General features: G+C 41.1%; 1 protein-coding gene across 1 annotated transcript; it reads right to left on the reverse strand.

Annotated features, from left to right (window-relative positions):
• Nucleotides 1-1371: 1371 nt before the first annotated feature.
• MRPL19 (mitochondrial ribosomal protein L19) lies at nt 1372-10405 on the reverse strand. Its single transcript, XM_039240106.1, has 6 exons — nt 10245-10405; nt 9954-10071; nt 6401-6519; nt 6052-6186; nt 2116-2297; nt 1372-1973 (listed from the first exon to the last, which is right to left on the reverse strand). Exons 1-6 carry the CDS (start codon nt 10345-10347, stop codon nt 1752-1754), a joined length of 879 nt encoding a protein of 292 aa, XP_039096037.1. The 5' UTR covers nt 10348-10405; the 3' UTR covers nt 1372-1751.
• Nucleotides 10406-20333: the final 9928 nt, after the last annotated feature.

The following is a 20333-nucleotide window of genomic DNA, read 5'->3' on the forward strand; positions in this document are numbered from 1 at the left end:
GCATAAATTTGAAGAAAACAGATACTACAGAAAAATAATTTAAAAAAAAACCAACGAAACAATACAAACACTATCATGAAAGTACTCAATGGTTAAGAGAACACATCCATAGGCAAGAATATAAAATAAGAACAAAGTACCATATAAGAAAAGGAACATTCAGAAATCACAAGGAATCTTCAGATTTAAAATTATAAGAGCAAAGAGTTGGAAGACTGAATTAAAGAGAGGTGAGGTTGGGGGAGGGGGGGAAAGAGACCTAGTTCTGGAGAACCAATGTGACATTAACTGTTCTCAAAACAGAAAAGCGGGGGAGAGAAAATTGTCAATGAACAGTAAGTTTCCCGGAACCAAAAGACATGAGTTAGCATATTGAAAGGATTCATCAAATACCGATAAATATAGACACTATGAAATTTCATTACCTTGAGGAGCAAGATTCGTCTCCAAGTTTTCAGGTCACAAAGAACAGAAATCAAAATAGTTTTGGATTTCTCAATGCAACTGGAACAAGACAGTATAGCAATATCTTTAAAATTCTGAAGGAAAACTACTTCACACCCAGAATTCAACCTGAGGACCAGCATGATCAGGTAAGCCTACCTCAAATTATCTGCAGGCTGGTTTTTACCATGTGATTATATGGCAGATTTCCATTCTAGTCTCAGCTACATGGATGAGCAAGAATACTCACACTGTCCTACAGAAGTACTGTTCTGACCCATCCTGTGAGCTGGAGCTTGATTCATAATGAGCTAAAAACCAGATTTAGAGCAGTCTACTCCCCCCAACCCATTCCTGCCAGACATCAATTATCAGGTGCCCTGTGGTGAGCCTCCTTGTTAAGCAGGACTCACTCCTGACCTTGGCCATGAACTACCTCAAAGTGACTTTTGCAAACAATCAGGGAAAATGCAGCCAGACTACGAGCAAGACTGTTACCTTCTCCCTGAAGCCTTCATGTAACAATGACAATGTGGTCCTTTTTTTAATCTGCTAACAGGTTTCCAAAACTAGGTATGTTGTTTTAGAATGTAATCAATAAAATCAAACGAGGGGCGCCTGGGTGGCTCAGTCGGTTAAGCGTCCGACTTCGGCTCAGGTCATGATCTCGCGGTTTGTGGGTTCAAGCCCCACATTGGGCTCTGTGCTAACAGCTGGTTCAGAGCCTGGAGGCTGTTTCAGGTTCTGTATCTCCCTCTCTCTCTGACCCTCCCCTGCACATGCTCTCTCTCTCAGAAATAAATGAAACATAAATAATAATAATTAAAAAATAAAATCAAATGAGACACAAGGGAATCATTAACACCAAAGTCAGGATAATGCTTGTACCTTGGAGGGGAGAAGAATGCAATTGCAGACACATATGAATCTTCTCAAATTCTAGTAAATGTTCTATTTCTTAACATTCCTGGATCTTACTATATATTTCACCTCTTACCCTGAAGTGGGTACATCAGTGTTCACTTTATTATTACTCTTTATAGCATATGCTTTTTATAATTTATTCCACAAACTTAAAGAATCATCCCACCACTTCCCCAGGCTCAATGAAGAGGATTTTGGTAACGATTTGACTCCGAAGTAATAAACTGACATGCTAATTTTATTTTTTTGCAACAGTACTCAAAAACAAATGAATGTTTAGTTGATTTAGTGACCACGTCTTTATATATAAAATTAATTGGCCTTTAAATAAATCCTCTGGGAGTCAGCACATCTTCTGCAAATAACCAAACTGATTCTCAGAATCAGGACCTTCTCGATGCTTCCATTTCATCCCATATTGCAGCTTCAATTTTTGAAGTGTCATATTCCCTCATCATATCAAACTCAAGCCACGGCTGACTCCACTTCTGAGCTTCTTTCATTTGCTCTTCAGTCAAACAGAGATCAAATCTGATTCCTTTAATATTAAATTTTGGGCGTTCCCAGCGTTTGGACCAGGGCTTAGGCTTCATTTTTACTTTCAGCTGCGGGTGATAAAAAGACAAAAAAAAGAAAGAAATATTTTAAGTTGTTTAGTCACAAGCAAAAATTCTTCTAAAAGTTTTCATTAAAGTGACTTTTTCTTATTCTATATAGAACTTTCAGTTCTACAAACACAACTCATACCTGATTAACAGGAACTTCGTGGTCATTTTCTTGCACTACTGGCTTCATATTCATATCAAAAGTACTATATTCGGGAAGGGCATCTCGTAAGTATAGCAAACTGTCATCCAGCCGTTTCTCTAATTTGACCACTTGGATCTCCTGGATTCGAGGATTATAAAGTTCAAAGCAAATCTCAACACCTGAAAAGAGAAAACATATTCTTACCATCTAAACCCAGATGCCTGCCTATGCCTTATGTAAGTAAAAACTATTTCATAATGGAACTAGCACAGGGTTTTGCACATAGAAAATGTGACATAAATTTGTAATTTTTAAGATGAAGATTATCAAAAGAAAAAGAAATAAACCAAAGTCCATGTAGATTTAAAAGTGAAAAAAATCTGAGTTAGAATGACAGTCTAAAGAAAAATGTCTTCTATAAATACAGTCACACATCTCCACTTCTGATACAATTTTTTTTTCAATCCTTTATTTATTGGTCTGGTCCAAAAAGATCTTAAGAGGCCATGACAACAGTGTTCAAATTGTTTAGGGTCTAGTATCAGAAGAGGGATTAGATCCTGAGAATCTGTTTTCTTCATCTTTTTTTTTTTTAACTTTTAATATTTACATCTGAGTTAGTTAGCATAGAGAGCAATAATGATTTCAGGAGTAGATTCCAGTGACTCATCCCCTACGTATAACACCCAGTGTTCACCCCAACACGTGTCTTCCTTAATGCCCCTATGCATTTACCCCATTCCCTCACTCTTGACTTCTAATACTATTAACCAGGAAAAAGTTTGAGTAAATTCTTCACTGTTACATTCTTGTTTGTTTCCCAACTACTTAAATGAAACTTGATCTTCTACATTAAGGGCAACAGGATTAAAGATGCAAAAAGAGTTAACCCATTTTTAAGTTCTAACTTTTGTTTAGAAGTCCTACCTAAGGATGGTGTAAGTTTTATTTATTTTTTTAAAAATCCGTATCAGCTCTTTTAAAAAAATTATTTTTATATTAGAGAGAGAGAAAGTGCACAAGCAAGGGAGAGGGGCAGAGGGAGAAAGAACCCTTAAGCAGACTCCACACTCAGCACAGAGCTCAATGCGGGGGTCAATACCATGACCCTGGGATCATGACCTAAGCTAAAATCAAGAGCTGGACACTCAAACGACTGAGCCACCCAGGTGCCCCAGGATGGCCTACGTTTTAAAACATGCTGGGGCTTGGGGAGCCTGGGTGGCCTCAGTAGGTTAAGTGTCCAACTTCGGCTTAGGTCACGATCTCACGGTTCATGGGTTTGAGCCCCACGTCAGACTCTGTACTGACAGCTCAGAGACTGCAGCCTGCTTCATATTCTGGGTCTCCCTCACTTACTGCTACTCCCCCACTTTGTCTATGTCTCTCTTGCACTTTGTCTCTCTCTCAAAAGTAAATAATAAAACATTAAAAAAAAAAAACATGCTGGGGCTCTCCATATGAAGCAAACTAGGAACAGCTTTGCTGTCTCAAGATGCTGCAAGTAATACTTGAAGATATATCCTCTGTAGCATCAAACACCTAAGGGAAAGAGTATATTCTCAGGTTTCCTGAAATAATCCCAAGAGAAATACGAATACCTATGAGCAACGTTAGCATCTACTATTTAATACCAGGATTTAATCCATTATTTCCTATAAACCTATTCTGTTCCAGGTACTGATCTAGGAGGGACTGTGTCTATAGTGAACTCAAATAAGTAAAATTCTTTTCCTCTCATTGAGCTTATATTCTAGAGGATGATAATTAATAGATAAACCAAAATTTCATTTATAATTCATAATTTAAGGTAATTTCATATAATCAAGATAAAGTAATAACACTGTGGCTGAGAATAAATAGTGTATGATTAGCATAACCAGGGAAAGTCTCTCTGAAGAGACGATTTATACTGACACTATAAATAGCCAAGAGTGCTCCAGGCAGAAAGAACAGCAAATGTAAAGGCCCCGAGGTCTTAACAAACTTGTCATACTGGAGGGGAAAAAAACAGAAACAGAAAAAGGTCTTGTTGGCTGGAGCACAGTAAGTCAGCAGGCCAGGAAAGTTAACCAGGAATAGAGCAGAGCTGCAGCCAGGAAGGAGGCAGGGGTGGCATGGGCACGAGTGGTGGCCATGGAGACGGAGAACCACACAAAACTGGAATGTATTTTTGGGAGATTAAGCCCAGAAAAACTTGACTGACTGGATATATGAAAGAGAATAATTAAAAATAACTCCTAAATTTTTGATTTAAGTAAATACGGAGGCAGTGGTGCCACTTATGGACATAGAAAAAACCAAGAAGAACACACTGTGAGGAAAACAATCCTATTCTAAACTTGTCACATTCTTAAAGACATCCAACTGGAAATGTCAGAGAGGAAGCTGTCTGTATAAATCCGGAACCTGGACAGGGTCAGCTCTCAAGGCGGCTGCGTGGCTCAGTCAGTTAAGCGTCCGAGTTCGGTTCAGGTCATGATCTTGCAGTTTGTGGGTTCAAACCCCACATCAGGCTCTGTGCTGACAGCTCAGAGCCTGGATCCTGCTTCAGATTCTGTTTACGTCTCTCTTTGCCCCTCCCCTGCTTGTGCTCTCTCTCAAAAATAAATAAACATTAATATTTTTTTTCAGTTTGGGAGTTCTCATCATATGGATGGTATTTAAAGCCAGTGGACTAGAAAAACCACCAAAGAAAGGCGTATCAATGGGGAAGGCTGAGACGGGCTGTAAGAGTCAAAAGCACCTTAGAGGAGGGCAACAGGGAGTAAACATTTTTGGAGTATTCAGTGTTCAGTACTTCATGTACAGTATCACCCACAAATGACCACAACCTTAAGGCAGAAACTATTATTATCTCAATTTTAAGAAAGAATATCAAACCAGGGTCCTATGAACATGTCTATTACACGGCTTCTAAGCACATGACCTGACCGAAGGCACACATTTCTGCAACTGGTAGTGCTGCTGAGATCCTATGTGCACAGCACCACAGGTCACTGCAGGGTGAGCCCCGCATCGGGCTCTCTGCTGTCAGCACAGAGCCCTTCAGATCCTCTGCCCCCCCTCTCTACCTCTCCCCTGCTCAGGTGCTCTCTCTCTCAAAAATAAATATATATCTTTTTAAAAAAGAAAAAAGAAAATTTTACTCTTCTGCCATTTTGATTCATAATCATTCCAGAATTTGGCCACTTGGGCCTCTGTCTTATTAGGCATAACAAACAAGTTTCGCCTTTTTAAAAACTCCTCTAGGGGCACCTGGGTGGCTCAGTCAGTTGAGCATCTGACTTCGGTTCAGGTCATGATCTCACAGTTCATGGGTTCGAGCCCCACTTTGGGCCCTGTGCTAACAGCTCAGAGCCTGGAGCCTGTTTCGGATTCTGTCTCTCTCTCTCTCTCTCTCCCTCTGCCCCTCCCCCACTCATGCTCTATCTCTCTCTGTCTCAAAAGTAAATAAATTATTTTAAAAAAGCTAAAAAAAAAAAAAGAAAAAAACAAACTCCTCTAATTCTTATCAAGCAATGATTACTGTGGTGACTATCATACTATAAAGCACAACGGGGGCATTCACTTTAAGAAAAGGTGACTCGCACAGACGTCGATTATGTTTATCTTAATGTTCTCACAGTTACCGACTCCTACCATGAACATTCCCCACACTGTTTCCAGTCACTTGTCTCCTTCTGTGATGCTGCCAGAGGTCAGGAAATCTGACAGGTGTCGCCTTGTGATGAAAGGAGCCCTCAGGGAAAAGCACCAACCTGGCTGCTGACTCAGCAGCCTCCACCCTCATCCCAGGCTTGGGCCACACGACCCACAGCAGTCCTCTGAGGCCCTTTCGAGTTCCCGATGTTTTCTCCGGGGATGCAGAACACAAAACGGAATCCTGAGATACCGTTTTCCAGAAAATCAAACTAACGAAATGGAAGCTACCTTGTCCTTCGATAGTATTCCTGAGGATAAATGTAGCTCCAAGGCCCGCTCCTGATCTCTGGATACAGATCCCTAGAAACTGGCTGGTCTTTCCGCTGGCATACAGGTCGGCTGTAGTAACACGAAGTATGCTTCCTACAAATTCAAAAGAGAAGTGAACTTTCACATGACTTGCAGAAACACACAAACAACATTTCTAGGTAACCTCCTAACTTCCTAAATATTTTAACATATTAGGAAGAAGCGTCTCATTTGGACAAAACCCAGATCTGTGAAAACCACTCTCCCCGATGTGAAGAACACTAAGCCCTCCCACCACCAATAATGAAAGCATGCAGCTCTTACTGACCAACGTAGAACTCTGGAATATGGAGTATTTTTCTCCTCTCTAACATATCTTTTCTTTCTATCTGAAATTTCAGAGGATTTGTTCTTCCCCTTGGAGGAATCAACTCAGGACTCAAGAACCTGTAGAGAATATAAATTAAAAAAAAATTAAAGGCAAACTTAAAAGAGAAACTGTTACTTTACCAAAAAAAAAAAAGAAAGAAAGATTATGATGTTGACATGTTTTATTCTTACTTCTCTAAGAAATGTTATTTACTTTTAAAATTGCTGTTGATGCTCATGAAAATAGTTAACAATTCCTGAGTACTCACCTCGTATTCTTTTAAAGGTTTATGACACACTGAGAGTATGAATTAATCCTTACAACAATCAGGCCAGTGTGCTATCATCATCTTCTTTTCACAGATGAAAATGTAGCTTGGAGAAGGTAAACAACTGACCTACTGTTATCTTAGCTATAAACTTATCAAGTCAAGATTTAAACGTAGACATGTCTGTAGGACTACAAAGCCTCTAGCCATAAACCACAAGCCTAACACTGAGTGGTGTGTGTTAAAATAAATTACACTGGAAAAATATAAACATAAATCATTAACTACAAAACCAATCTTAAAAATAAAAATAATCTCCCTCTTCTCCTCTTTAACTTCTCTAACTTCTTCCTTCCTCTCTCCTTACTTTCCTTCTTTTCTTTCTATTTTAAGTAGGCTTCACATCCAGCACAGAGCCCAAGGCAGGGTTTGAACTCATGACCCTGAGATGAAGACCTGAGCTAAGATCAAGAGTCAGATGTTTGACTGAGCCACCCAGGTGCCCCTAAGCTAACCTCTTTAAAAGCATAAATGACATTACAGTGAAAAACCATGTCCTTATCACCCATCCTAAGAAATAAATTATCAATATATTTGAAGCCCCAGTGCATCCCTCCCTCCTCCACAGTTAATTCCTATGGGGTAATTCATTAAATTTAGTGATGATTATTCCTGTGAGTTCCTTTCTTTTGTTGATTCACCGTGTCTCAGGAGCTTCCCAGGTGCACTCTAAAACTGGGCCCCATACTCGAAGGACAAGGAGAGACTGAAGAAAGAGGCAGGCCACTCTGCATGGGTAGGTGACAGTTTCAGTAACAGCAAAGGATTACTCACATACAGGCTTATCCTGGGTGGCAGTAAGACACCAAATCTTAAAAATTTACAAAGAGGCCCTACGTGGTCTCAGTCACATACACCATGGAGGTATTTTCAATAGCACATCATCTCAAGGCTATGTCCTTGGAGCAGCCTTTGGGAGCAGCAAAGGCACGCAGAGCCCAAAATTCAAGGACAGGACAGGGTAAGGAGGTGGGGTTCAGCCCACGGGTCAATCAGCAGTCACATCTTTTTATATGATGATGTACAACACTCATTTCCTACTCTTGAAACTTTTTAAGCCTACCAAAAAGTTGAAATGGTAATCCAATGAGCCCCCGTATTTACTTCATCTCATTTCACCAACTGCCAACGTTTTGACATATTTGCTTTATATATACATGTAATTTTTTTCCTGAACTATTTGAAAGTGTCAAATAGCAAGGTATTTCATCTAGGAATACTTTAGAAAGCTTCTAAGAATAGGGACTTTCTGCTACATTTTTCACAATACCTTTATGACACCTAAGAACTTCTGCATTAATTCGATAATAAAATCTAATATATAGTTTGTATTTAAACATATCTGACTAATAGTATCTAACTGTGCTGGAAAAGGTCTTTTGTTGCCCAATTCAAGCTACCATCAAGCTTCACACATTATATCCGGGTATGACTCTCTTTTCTCTCTTAAACAGTTACTGTTCCCCATCTTTGTATTTTTATAACACTGACTTTTCTGAAAAGCCAAAGCCTATGGTCTCATATGCCATCTCTGGATTCTGGATTTATTGTTTCCACATGCTTACAAGGTTAAACATTTTGGGTAAAATATTATAGAGGCGATCATCTTATTCTATTGCATCGGGAGGTATGTAATGTCGGCTTGTACAGCTATTGGGAAAGCTAAGTCTGACTGCTCTGTGAAGAATTTCTCCTGCACATTTTATACTTTACAATATGCATGTATGTATGTAACATGTACACACAGATTTTATATTTTACATATGCATGTCTCAGCAATATTAAAATGGTATATACTATTATCAATTCTTCTGCAGGTTGTTTTTTCTCCACACATATTTGTGAAGTTTATCCATGTTAGCTCCAGTTCGTTTATTTTTCACTGCCATATAATACTCCATAATATAAATACATTTGCCTATTCACCTACTGATGGGTATCTAGGCTACTTCTACATTTTTGTTTGTTACAAATACCTTTTGTGTTAATTACTGTACATGCCTCCTTGTACATATTACTTTAAGTGGTGTACCTACCGACTAGGTGGAAAGGTATACACAACCTCAAAATTACTAAATTTTGTCTGTTTCCCAAAGTAGTTAGACTACTTACATTCCCATTTAACTGAATTATATTATGTTTTGCCATTTAAGAGAGACATTCCCTTCTCAACTTAAAAAAAAAAAGCTGTAATAAGGAAATCTTTTCTGAATCTCTAGCTTCGGTAAATTCAATGTTACTTCAACTTAGAACAGGATATTTGCAATGTTAAACACACACATACGCATGCAGAGATAATCCAATCACCAAGGAAGAGCCAAAATCACACCAGGTTTTTCCTGCTAAAACTGGCTTTTTAATACGGTTGTTGTATCATTCTACACAGACTTTTTGCAAATCCCAGGTCATCTAAACTTACAGATACCTCCAAAGTTACCACCGTTCATTTTGAACCAGTCTTTTAAGCACCCTGGGCTCTTTTGTTTGTTTTTTAAGTTTGCTTACTTATTTTTGAGAGAGAGAGAGAGAGAGCGCGCGCGAGCATGCCCTCAAGCAGGGAAGAGGCAGAGAAAGGAAGAGAGTGAATCCCAAGCAGGCTCCAAGGTGTCAGCTCAGAACCCGAGGCCAGTCTGGATCTCATCAACCTTGGATCATGACCTGAGTGGGAAATCAAGAGTCCGCCGCTTCACGGACTGAGCCACCCAGAAGCCCCTGAAGCACAGTTTTTAAAAGCAAAGTTAAGACAGACATTGGCCGAAAATCTTAATTACTGTATAGCATTTTCAGGAAACTTAAAACACGTGAGTTTGGAAAGGAAAACAAGCGGAGTTCTGGCCAGTCCATTTCCACCGAGGCAAGGAATGATCAGCTCCTCAAACAAGTAAAACACTATATGCTTCAGAGAAAAATTCTCGGTACAAGCTAAATGCCGAGCAAAGAGCTTCAAATCGGGGAACCCCCTGTTTGAAGTTCTGATTTCATGAGGCTGCAGATAAAGTTCAAAGCTAGCTTGGGAAAAGGGGGGAGGTGGTTGAGCTTTGCACAGGAGCTCATGAATCCTGCACACAAGATCGTGCAGTGGGGGTTCCAGCTCAGCTTTAGAGCCGAGATCTCCACAGTAAAGGCAGGTTCGCGAGTGCACAGACGCAAAAAGCGGGAGCCGCGCCCAGGCCCGGGCCTCACCTCCTTTCCTGACGAGTGGGACCGCGCTTGTCCACAATGACCGGCTTCGGCGGCGGCTTGAATGTGCCGGGCACTGAAGGTCCGGTGCTCTGCTGTCGGCCCGGACCCACGCGGGCCCCTGCAGCAGCGGATGACAGAGGTCAACAGAAGTCGCCCTGACTTCCCGCGGCCCTTGCAATCTCCCCCAACTCGCGGTCCCACGAGGGTTGCCCCTGACTTCTGGGCTTGCCTCCTTCGAGCCTGGCCCCGAGCTCCTTCTTCCCCCCGGTTTGCAAGCCCCGCTCCACTTACGCCAGGCGACGGAGGCTAGCGCAGGAAGCAGCGCCCTGGCAGCTCGGAAACTTCGAGACGCGTCCATTGAGGCCCCGCAGGCCCCTGCAACGGAGGCCGCCATGTCTGCCCGCTAAGGTCAAGACTACAATTCCCAGTAGTCAGTGCGACGAGGTCGCGGCTGCCTGAGATCGGACGGCGGCTGCTACGGGACAAAGCAGCCAAGAGCTTTTTTGTTTGTTTGGCTTGTTTTGTGGTTTGGTTTTTCCTTTTTTCCTTTTCCTCTCCACTTCCCCGAATAAACCGCAATCCTGGCCTAAGTGCTTTAGGGAAAGTGTGTACTTCTCTAGTTCCCCACAATGTGTCAAGTTTTACCCCTTCATAGGGTGTTTTCTCAGCTGGAACACTTTCCTCCCTCTGTGAATCAATTCTATCTTCACTTTCTCAGGCTTCCCTACATCAAAACCCCGTTATAGGCCCTTATCCTTACTAGGTACCTTCCATTAGCACCTCTGATATCATTTGCAATTTATTTTTTAATTTAACTTAATTTAGAAATTTGTAATTATTGGATTACTGTCTAGCTCCTACAGAACCCTCGTCCACCAGTGCATGGTCGAGGTCATCTTTTGCTCACCATTTTATCCCAGCACCAACCAGCTATCTGGCCCTCACTCTTTGTTCAGTGCAAGAAAAAGATAAGAAAATAGATCCTGATAGAACAGTTGACACAGGGTCCCTGAGACTCCAGCGAGCAAGCTAAAATTGACTTTGGTCTGGGCAATGTGGCTGAGATAGGTGTCAGAAATGAAACCCAAAAGGGTAAATTGTAAGTCTTGCTAAGAAATTTGGAATTTGTACCCTTGACAAAAGTGAGCTACTGGAAGGATTTCACACTCAGAGTAATGTGATTATTAATTACTTATTGGTCATTCCAGTTGAATTAATGTCTCAAAGCACGTCAACTCACCAATGGTCATATTGGATGCATTACGTTCACCTCCAACCTCCCCAGTATTGGCTCTCAAGTAAAGGCTTCAGCATCCAATCTGTTGCTTAACACCAAATATCTTAGTGCCATCCTTCATGTCTCCCTATCTCTCCTCAGGTAAAGTTCCTTAAACTACATATAGTACCATAAATTATCTCAAGAATCCTTATACTTTCTCATCCTGTCATCCGTATCTCTTATCCAGATCACCATCCTTTCTCCTCAGGATCACTGCAAACCACTGCACTTGCCTTCTCATTGGTCTTCCTGCCTCCAGATCCCTCCAGTTCTTCTCCACATAGCAACCCAAAAGGTGGCTCAGACATACATACCTCACCCATTGCCTTGCCCCAGTTTACAGTCTTCCATAGTTTTCTGTTGACCCTGGGATAAAAATCAAGCGCCCCAAATGAAAACAACCACTTCCAAAAACAAAACAACAAACAAAAAACAAAATAACTGCTACAGCCTGCCCCCCATGAACTCTACTTTGCCATCTTGAAGATACATGAGCTATTACATCAGCCTGAGAAAGAAGGCCATGTTTTGAAGACAGAATTCAAAGTGCCATGAGGAGAGACAGGGTTTTCTATTTTAATTCCAACTTCCTTGATTAGAATGGAATTTATTCTATAATAACAAGGAATTACACAACCAAAGTTTCAGACTAGCTAAATTTTAGACTTTTTCTGCCCACCCAAAAAAGAGACTTCACACCTTTAAGAGAAGAGGAAGAAGGGAGGAGAGACAAACATAATTATGACTGGTAGTGGTGAGAATTTTTCTGGGCTAAGCCCCAAACAGCTTGATCATCACTCTTGCTGGGACTGGACCTGGGGGTAGGGACAGAGCAATAACAGATAGACTTTCACAGGAGGGGGGCAGGACTTTGTGACATTTCAAAATCATTCCTGATGTCCCACCTTTCTAAGGATGAAAAAAATTATTTTGTAGTCCTACAAAATGAGAAGAATGAGAAGAATATCTTCTTCTCCCATATTCCTGCTTACCTAAAATCCATCAGTTCACTCTGACATCTTAGAATGAAGAACAAGCTATAATTTAAATTTTTCCACCAAGCCATTACGAAGAGCAAATCAACAAGCATAGAGGTACTTCAACCATTCTGTGGGCTGCTTACAGGAGTAGAACTTTAGTTATATTGCTTCCATATCTTACACTCACAGAAAGGAGACCATGAACAACATTACATGGTGGACAGCCAAGGAAAGAAATTGTTCAAGGCAAATGCCCCACTTCAAGCTATTGCTCATTATTTCACCCTCTGTGCCTAGCACAATGTCTGACATTCAATAAATATTTCCAAATAGAATTAGAAAGATTAGTGCATTTGTATTTAGAGAATGAATAGGAGGAAGTAAACTACTCCAAAAAAGAGATATTACTAGTCCCACCCAAAAAATGTTTTCAAAGCATGGTCACTGGATCAGCAGCATCAACAGCACCTGGGAACATGTTAAAAAAAATGCAGACTCTCAGGCCCCACCCCAAACCTACTGAATCATAAACTCTAGGGGTGGAGCCCAGCAATCTGTGCTTTAAGGAATCTTCCATGTAAGCCTGATGATTGTTCAAGTCAAAAACCATCAGTGTAGAGGCAAGGGAGATAGGAAAAGGTGGTTAGGAAGTCAGTCTAAAGCAAATTCAGGCAAAACAAGGTTCTGACATGTATGAGCTGCGAGACTTTGAGTATCTTCTCTCTGCCCTCATTTCCTTGTTGGTACTAGGATATTAGTATGCCTACCTCACTCAGTTGCTATATGGAGTTAATTCATATAATCTATAAATAAAGTTCTTAGGTAGATGTCTAGATCACAATATGTTCTTAATATAATTAGCATTAAACTTACCTTAAAGATGCAAAACAACTCCTAGACCAACAAGAAGAGACTATAAGCTAATCCATGTATTAATTCACCCAAAGAAAAAAATCTTCCCTTCCAAAGATGGGTTGGTCCTCATGGTAGCCTAGAAAACCAGAGTCATAACACAAGATGTTGGCCAGTCACTGCCCATGAAAGGAAGGAGCTTTTGCCAAGCGATTGGGGAAATTCCAGGCCCATTGATGAGTTCATCTTGGGATAAAGATAGACTCACGGGGCCATAACCAACATTTGTGGTATTGTTTGGCTCCACAGATGAAATTATTCTTAGTATGAGGCTATTCCCTTGGACTACTGCTATGAAACAATGCAAATCTTTGCTTAACTACCTTTCTTCTGACTCTCTGTTCATCAAGCAAGTCTCTCATTCTTATTTGATATGAAATTTTGACTTCAGAGAAAGAAAGTGCTTGTCATAGAGACATGAGTGCTCTGGTATGCTGGCCAGCATGATTATTTTTTGTCTCATTATAATTTAATAACTAGCCTCAGTGTTGTCATAGAAGTCTCAAAGATCTAGTTCATGTGAGTCTGACTAAAGATGAATCTGCTATGCTGAGCTGACAAATCTATTTCTGGTCTTCTAAGCCAGAGGGCAGACCCAGGGCTATGACAATTTCTCCAAAGCAAACATATTAAATATGAAGTCTTGTGGTATATATCTGCCTGGAAAAAATAGCTTGATATTGCCTCAAAATCTCTCTCTCTCTCTCTCTCTCACACACACACACACACACACACACACCTTGTATTAGCTATCTATTGCTGTATGAGAAATTACTCCAAAATTAGCAGCTTACAACAACAGACATTTACTGTCTCACAGTTCTGTGGGTCGGGAATCCAAGGGTGGCTGAGCTGAGTGGTTCTGACTCAGGTTCTCTCTCCATACTGCGATCAAGTTGCAGGCTGGGGCCACTGTCATCTCAAAGCTCACCTAAGAGGAGATCCACTTTCAAGCTCGTTCACATGTCTGGCAGCAAGTCATGTTGGCTATTGACTGTTGGCTGGAGGCACCAGGTGTTTACCACATGGGCTTTTCCATAGAGCATAATCTGAGGGCAGCTGCCCGGAGAGCGAGCTAGCAAGAGGCAGAAAGCGAGCAGGGCAGAAGTCACAGTCCTTCTGTTATCTAATCTCAGAGGTGACATCCCTTCACTACAGCCATGTTTTACTCCTTAGAAGCAAGTCACTAGGTCCAGCTCACACTCAAGGGGAGAGGACTGCAGGATCATAAGTACTAGCAAGCAGGGATTATTGGAGGCCACCTTAGAAGTTACCCACCCCAAGGCCATTTTTGTATTCAAATGTGCATAAATTTAATATTTGTCTTCTATGAGCAGCTCAATGTTGCCTCTCAACAGAGCCTGCTCCACTGGTTCCTGGAAGAGTGAATGTGGAAAAAGATACCACCCTGTCTTCTGTACATGTCTTGCAACTGTCCTTGCTTGTTGCCTCCTCTAACATCTTTCCATCATAGATATAATCATGCATGGTAGTCAGATATTTAACAGTAGTATGGCAGGGCCATTGACCAGCCAGAACAGTCGTGCCAACTCTTATACATACCCGCTGCTCCTATCAGCCTATTATCAATCACTCTATAACAAAAGTTAGGTAAACATATGACCTTGAAAAAATGTTTGGAGAAGCACTGTGCGGAAGAAGGATATACTCAGGCAAAGTGTATTCTGCTTTCCAAGTCGGAATTAGCTTTTCAAATTCCGCTGGGGCCCGGGGTACCGTGGGCAGCAGATTCTGGGCTATCTCAGCTAAACCAAAGAAAGTGCTTCCATTGTTTATCTGCCCATGAACTAGACTTCCACAGTAAGATTCTGTTTCCCAAAAAGGAAGCAAGGCTAAGCATGTTCGAATCCACTGAGTTGTACACATTAATTGATGCCGAGAGCTGAGACCTCCTGCATCAACATAAACTTAACAGAAGATAAGACTGTAAACTGATAACTTTGCTGTGTGCTTCAGAAAAATATTGTAAATGAAGTTACCTGGGTGGTTTGCTATCTGGGCAAACAGCTGTCTTATCAAGAAAGTGGTTTGTTCACTGAGCCAGTAAGTCACTTATCAGGACAATATTTTGCTCATAATAACATGCCTTAAGATCCTCGCTTTGCCATGTCCACCGATCCTAAACTATTATGTCAGGTACTTTGCTCAGGCCCAGCTACTTCCCTGCCTTGAAAAATCTACTTTATTATTTTCTATTTTTATTTTTATTTATTTCTAGGAGAGAGAGAGAGAGACAGTGTGAGCAGGGGAGGGTCAGAGAGAGAGGGAGACGCAGACTCTGAAACAGGCTCCAGGCTCTGAGCTGGCAGTCAGCACAGAGCCCGACGCGGGGCACGAACCCACAAACCGCGAGATCATGACCCAAGCGAAAGTCGGTCGCTTAACCTACTAAGCCACCCAGGCGCCCCTTGAAAAATCTACTTTAAATCATGAGAGCTTAGACTCCAAAATTCTATATCCAAAACTTCGTCTATTTTCCCCCTTGACTCTATCAAAGTGGTGTTTCCCCTTGCTGCAATAAGTAATAATCAGCTGTGCTTGGTCAGGAGGGTTTTTTTTTTTTAATTAAAAGCTATTTTTAATGTTTTATTTATTTTTGAGAGCAAGAGAGACAGAGTATGAGTGGGGGAGGGGCAGAGAGAGCGGGGGAGACACAGAATCCAAAGCAGGCTCGAGGCTCCGAGCTGTCAGCACAGAGCCCGATGCAGGGCTTCAACTCACAGACCACAAGATCATGACCTGAGCCAAAGTCGGACACCTAACCGCCACTCAAGAGGTTTTTAATGGCAGTTTCTCTGCAGAGTCAACAGTTGACCATCCATTCATTCAACAAATACTTAGGAAGCCCTGCTATATGCCAGGCCGTATTCTAGGTACTTACCACATATCAACAAGCCAAAGAAGTAAGAAACTCTCTACTGCATGGAACTTACATTCTAATGGGAACAAAGACAATAAACCAAGTCTAGGTATGGAAATAGAACTATATTATGCACTAGATACTGATCAGTTCTCTGAAAGGAAACAAAGCAGGAAGGAATAGGCAGGGTGACACCTGCAGTGGTTTTTTAAGTGAGCTGGTTTACGAGAAGGTAAACTTTGAACAAAGACCTGAAGGAGTTGAGGGAAGGGGCCATGTGGCTCTATGGGTGTCTAGAAGAGAGTGTTTCCCAGCCGTAGAAAACAGCAAACACAAGGGTCCTGAACTGAGGGGGTCCCTGCTCTGCACGGCGCAGAGAGGAACAGCAAAGTGGCCAAAGTGCCTGAGCAGAGTCCAGGAGATGAGGTCTGAGAAAGAGAAATCAAATTCTGTCAGACCCTGTGGACTTCTGTGAGGACTTTGGTTTTACTCTGCATGCAAAGGACGGCTGCAGTGGCATCTGAGCAGAGGGGCGCTGTCAACTCACATTAGCAGGATCGCTCTGGCTGCAGCACAGAGAGACGGGTGCGAGACTGACAGAGGATGGATGCAGGAAGGATGCAGGATGGATGCAAGGGGACCAGTTAGGAAGCTGCTGAAATAAATGGATAAAAACTTAAGCTAGTTGAACACAGGGAGGGAAGTATGTTCTGAGGAGGAGGGGTTGCTTCTCCGCAGATGAAAGTGGCTCAGCAGGTCTGCTGTCTCGTTTCCCAGGCGGGCAGACCAGAGGGAGAGGCGCTCTGGAGAGAGTTCTGCAGAGAGGAAACAGAAGGAGGGTGCGGTGGCTCTGCAGCCCCAGGTCTCCTTGTCTCATTGTCCCTAAATCCCTGAGCTTCAGGATACAGAATCCATTTTAAATTATGGGTAAAGTCAATCAATAAAAATTAAATACAGACGTTTGGAAGCTAGTGGAATCAGGTCTTGGAAACCTATCTCCCCACTCCCACATCAGATGTCTGTTTAATTTGATGTTACTATTTCTCTGGACTGTGGTGCTTGTTGGTACACGGGAGTTAACATCTAAACATCCTTTCCTACTGGTTCAAAACACTGTCTTTGATATTTACTTACTCCCATAACTATCTGAGTTGTGCCTGGACTCTTGTTTTATTTTTTTTTCAGCTTTGTTGCTTCCAGTAACATACCAATTTGTTTCTTTTCTGTGTGTGCATGCATGTGTGTGTGTGTGTGTGTGTGTGTGTGTGTGTGTGTGTTTTATTATGGCAAAATATACATAACATACATTTTACCATTTTTTAAAGCTTATTTATTTATTTTGAGAGAGAGAGAGAGAGACAGTGTGAGCAGGGAAGGGACAGAGAGAGAATCCCAAACAGGATCCACACTGTCAGTATAGAGTCTGATGTGGGGCTCAGTCTTGCTAACTGTGAGATCATCACCTGAGCCAAAATCAAGAGTCTTATTTATGCTTAACCGACTGAGCTGCCCACATGTCCCAAATTTTACTATTTTAATTATTTTTATTTATTTATTTTTAGTAAGCTCTACAACCAATAAGGGTCTTGAACTCATGACCCTGAGATCTAGAGTCACACTGTTCTACCAACTGAGCCAGCCATGCACCCCTAATTATTTTTCAGTGTATATTTCAGTGACAATTCAATTGCAGTGTTGCACAACCTTTACTACTACCCATCTCCAGAAGATCATCCCCAACAGATTTGTGCCTATTAAACATTCAATCCCCATCACTCTCTCCCAAGCCTCTGGTAACTTCTATTCTATTTTTTCCATGTATTAACTTGTCTATCCTAGGCACCTTGTATGAATGGAATCACACAATATGTGGCCTTTTATGTCTGGCTTCTTTTACTTAGCAAGATATTTTCAAGGTTCAAGCATGTCGTGGTATGATCAGAATTTCATTCTTCTTAAGGGCTGAATAATATTCCCTTGTGCATATGCTACATTTTTTGTATCCATTCATCTATTGATGGACATTTGGTTTACTTCCTCTTTTGGGTTATGGTGAATAGTGCTGCTATGAACACTGATGTAAAAGTATCTGAGTTCCTGCTCTCCATTCTTTCGGGGTACAACCTGGAGTGGAATTGTTACATCATATGATAATGCTATGTTTCACTTTTTGACAACTGCCACACCATTTTAGAAGCCCACCAGCAATACAGGAGGGTTTCTCCACATCCTCATTAACACTTGTTATTTTCTCTTTCTTTGATTTTTCTTTTTTTTGAAAATAGTCATCATAATACATGTGAAGTGGTAGCTCATTGAGATTTTTTTTGGTTTGCATTTCCCTAATGAGTAGTGATGTTGGGGAATCTTTTCATGTGCTCATTGGCCATTTGTGTGCCTTCTTTAGAGAAATGTCTACTCAAGTTCTTTGCTCATTTAAAAACTGGATTGTTTGTTTTGCTGTTGAGTTGTAGGAGTTCTTCATATATATTCTGGGTATTAATCTTCTATCAGATATATGTCTTTTTGTCTTTTTGCCATCTTGATTGTTTCTTTTGCTGCACCGAAGTTTTTAATTTTGATGAAGTCCAATTTATCTATTTTGTCTTCTGTTGACTGTGCTTCTGGTGTCACATCCCACAAATCATTGCCACAGCCAGTATCATAATGGGTTTCTCCTAAGTTTTCTTCTAAGAATTTTATAGCTTTAGCCCTTATGTTTAGGTCTTTAATCTATTTTGAGTTAAATTTTCTATAGAGTGTAACGTAAGGGTCCAATTTTATTCTCTTGTATGTGGATATCCAGTTGCCCGGCACTAGTTGTTGAAAAGACTGTCCCTTTCCCCTTGGAAACAAAGGTTCTGTTTGCTAAAGGTCTTACCACAGTTCTTACCAGCAAATTCACATTCTTCTCCTAACTCTTGTCACACACACAGCCACTGCATACAAACTGCCGTGGGGACGTTCTGCAGAATAGCATTACTAGCATAGAGAGGCAAGCTTGTGATTGGCCGTCGGACAGTAACATGTTCGTGAGAAATGCCCAATCTTTAAGGACCAAAAAGTAGTTCTTAACAGCATTCAGGGTACCTTGTTGATCTTTGCTATCTGAAGAGGATAGAGCCCCCCCCCCCACTCCATCCCCTTAAGTCAGGGGAATGAAAAACATTTCCTTCACCAGGAAAATGCAAATGAGCTTCCTTCCACTGAAATGATGTATTGCATATAAGACAATAGTTGTGGTGATATTTTATGTGACTAATGTTAAACGATTATTCTTTTAAAAACGTAAAATCATGACTCTCATACAAATACGAAATAAACGCTTGTGAAATGTATGCAGCTCATTAATTAATGAGGAAAACAAGATGATGTTATATAACCCGTCCTGAGGAGACTCCATGCTGTCCATGCTTATATTCAGATAAGCAGTCAGATAAGCAGTGCTGAAGTGAATTCACAAACAGATGCCACAGGATGATCTCACATTCCTCCAGACCGTATGTGTTCTCCATGGACAAGAATTACTTGTATTACTATCCATTTTCTCTAACTTTCAGACTTGTAAAATACCACAAAGCAAGGAAGGCTGAGGTAACACTGATAGAGGAGCTCATTTTGGTCTTTCCAACTTCCCTACAGGAGAAAAGTGTACTTGAACCTGTAGTCCACAGGCTGCATGGTGGGAGATTTAGCTTTCCGCTGAGCATGAAGCTTCCTTTGACAGCTGCTACTTGTCATGGATGACTGTCTTCTCTTTCCTTTAAATAAGTAAGAGGAAGAGACTGGGGGCAGAATGGGTACAAATGGGTTTCTTTATTTTCTTTAATTTGTGGGTTTTCTAATAAAATATTGGACGTTCCAATAAATGCCCCAAAACACTGTAGCGACCTTACCCCATCATTTACTTTAAAAAGTATACATATCTATCTATCTATCTATCTATCTATGTACACACATACACACACATATATGTATTTTTATTAAAAATCTTTTTAATGTTTATTTATTTTTGAGAGACAGAGAGAGAGGACAGAGTGCCAGCTGGGAAGGGACAAAGAGAGATGGAGACACAAAATCCAAAGCGGGTTCCAGGCTCTGAGCTGTCAGCACAGAGCCTGATGTGGGGCTCAAACCCACGAACCACGAAATCATGACCTGAGCCAAAGTCAGACGCTTAACTGACTGAGCCACCCAGGCGCCCCTATCTAGGCATTTTCAATCACAAAGTAAAAAAGTAAGGTTGATAACTCTCATGCTCATTCTTTTCACATTTTCAAAATAATATTAATCAAGCATCTCCTGTGTTTTAAGAACTATTAGGCACT

The sequence above is a fragment of the Hyaena hyaena genome, unplaced genomic scaffold, assembly GCF_003009895.1.
Source record: "Hyaena hyaena isolate Hyena2069 unplaced genomic scaffold, ASM300989v1 scaffold_168, whole genome shotgun sequence".
Taxonomy (NCBI): Eukaryota; Metazoa; Chordata; class Mammalia; order Carnivora; family Hyaenidae; genus Hyaena; species Hyaena hyaena.

Excerpts from the sequence above, each read along its gene's own strand:
- MRPL19 (XM_039240106.1), bottom strand. The coding sequence starts at position 10,347 with ATGGCGGCCTCCGTTGCAGGGGCCTGCGGGGCCTCAATGGACGCGTCT. Across the intron at positions 10,072-10,244 it reads GCTAGCCTCCGTCGCCTGGC|GGGCCCGCGTGGGTCCGGGC; the intron begins GTAAGTGGAGCG and ends CCGCTGCTGCAG. Across the intron at positions 6,187-6,400 it reads TATTCCAGAGTTCTACGTTG|GAAGCATACTTCGTGTTACT; the intron begins GTCAGTAAGAGC and ends TTGAATTTGTAG.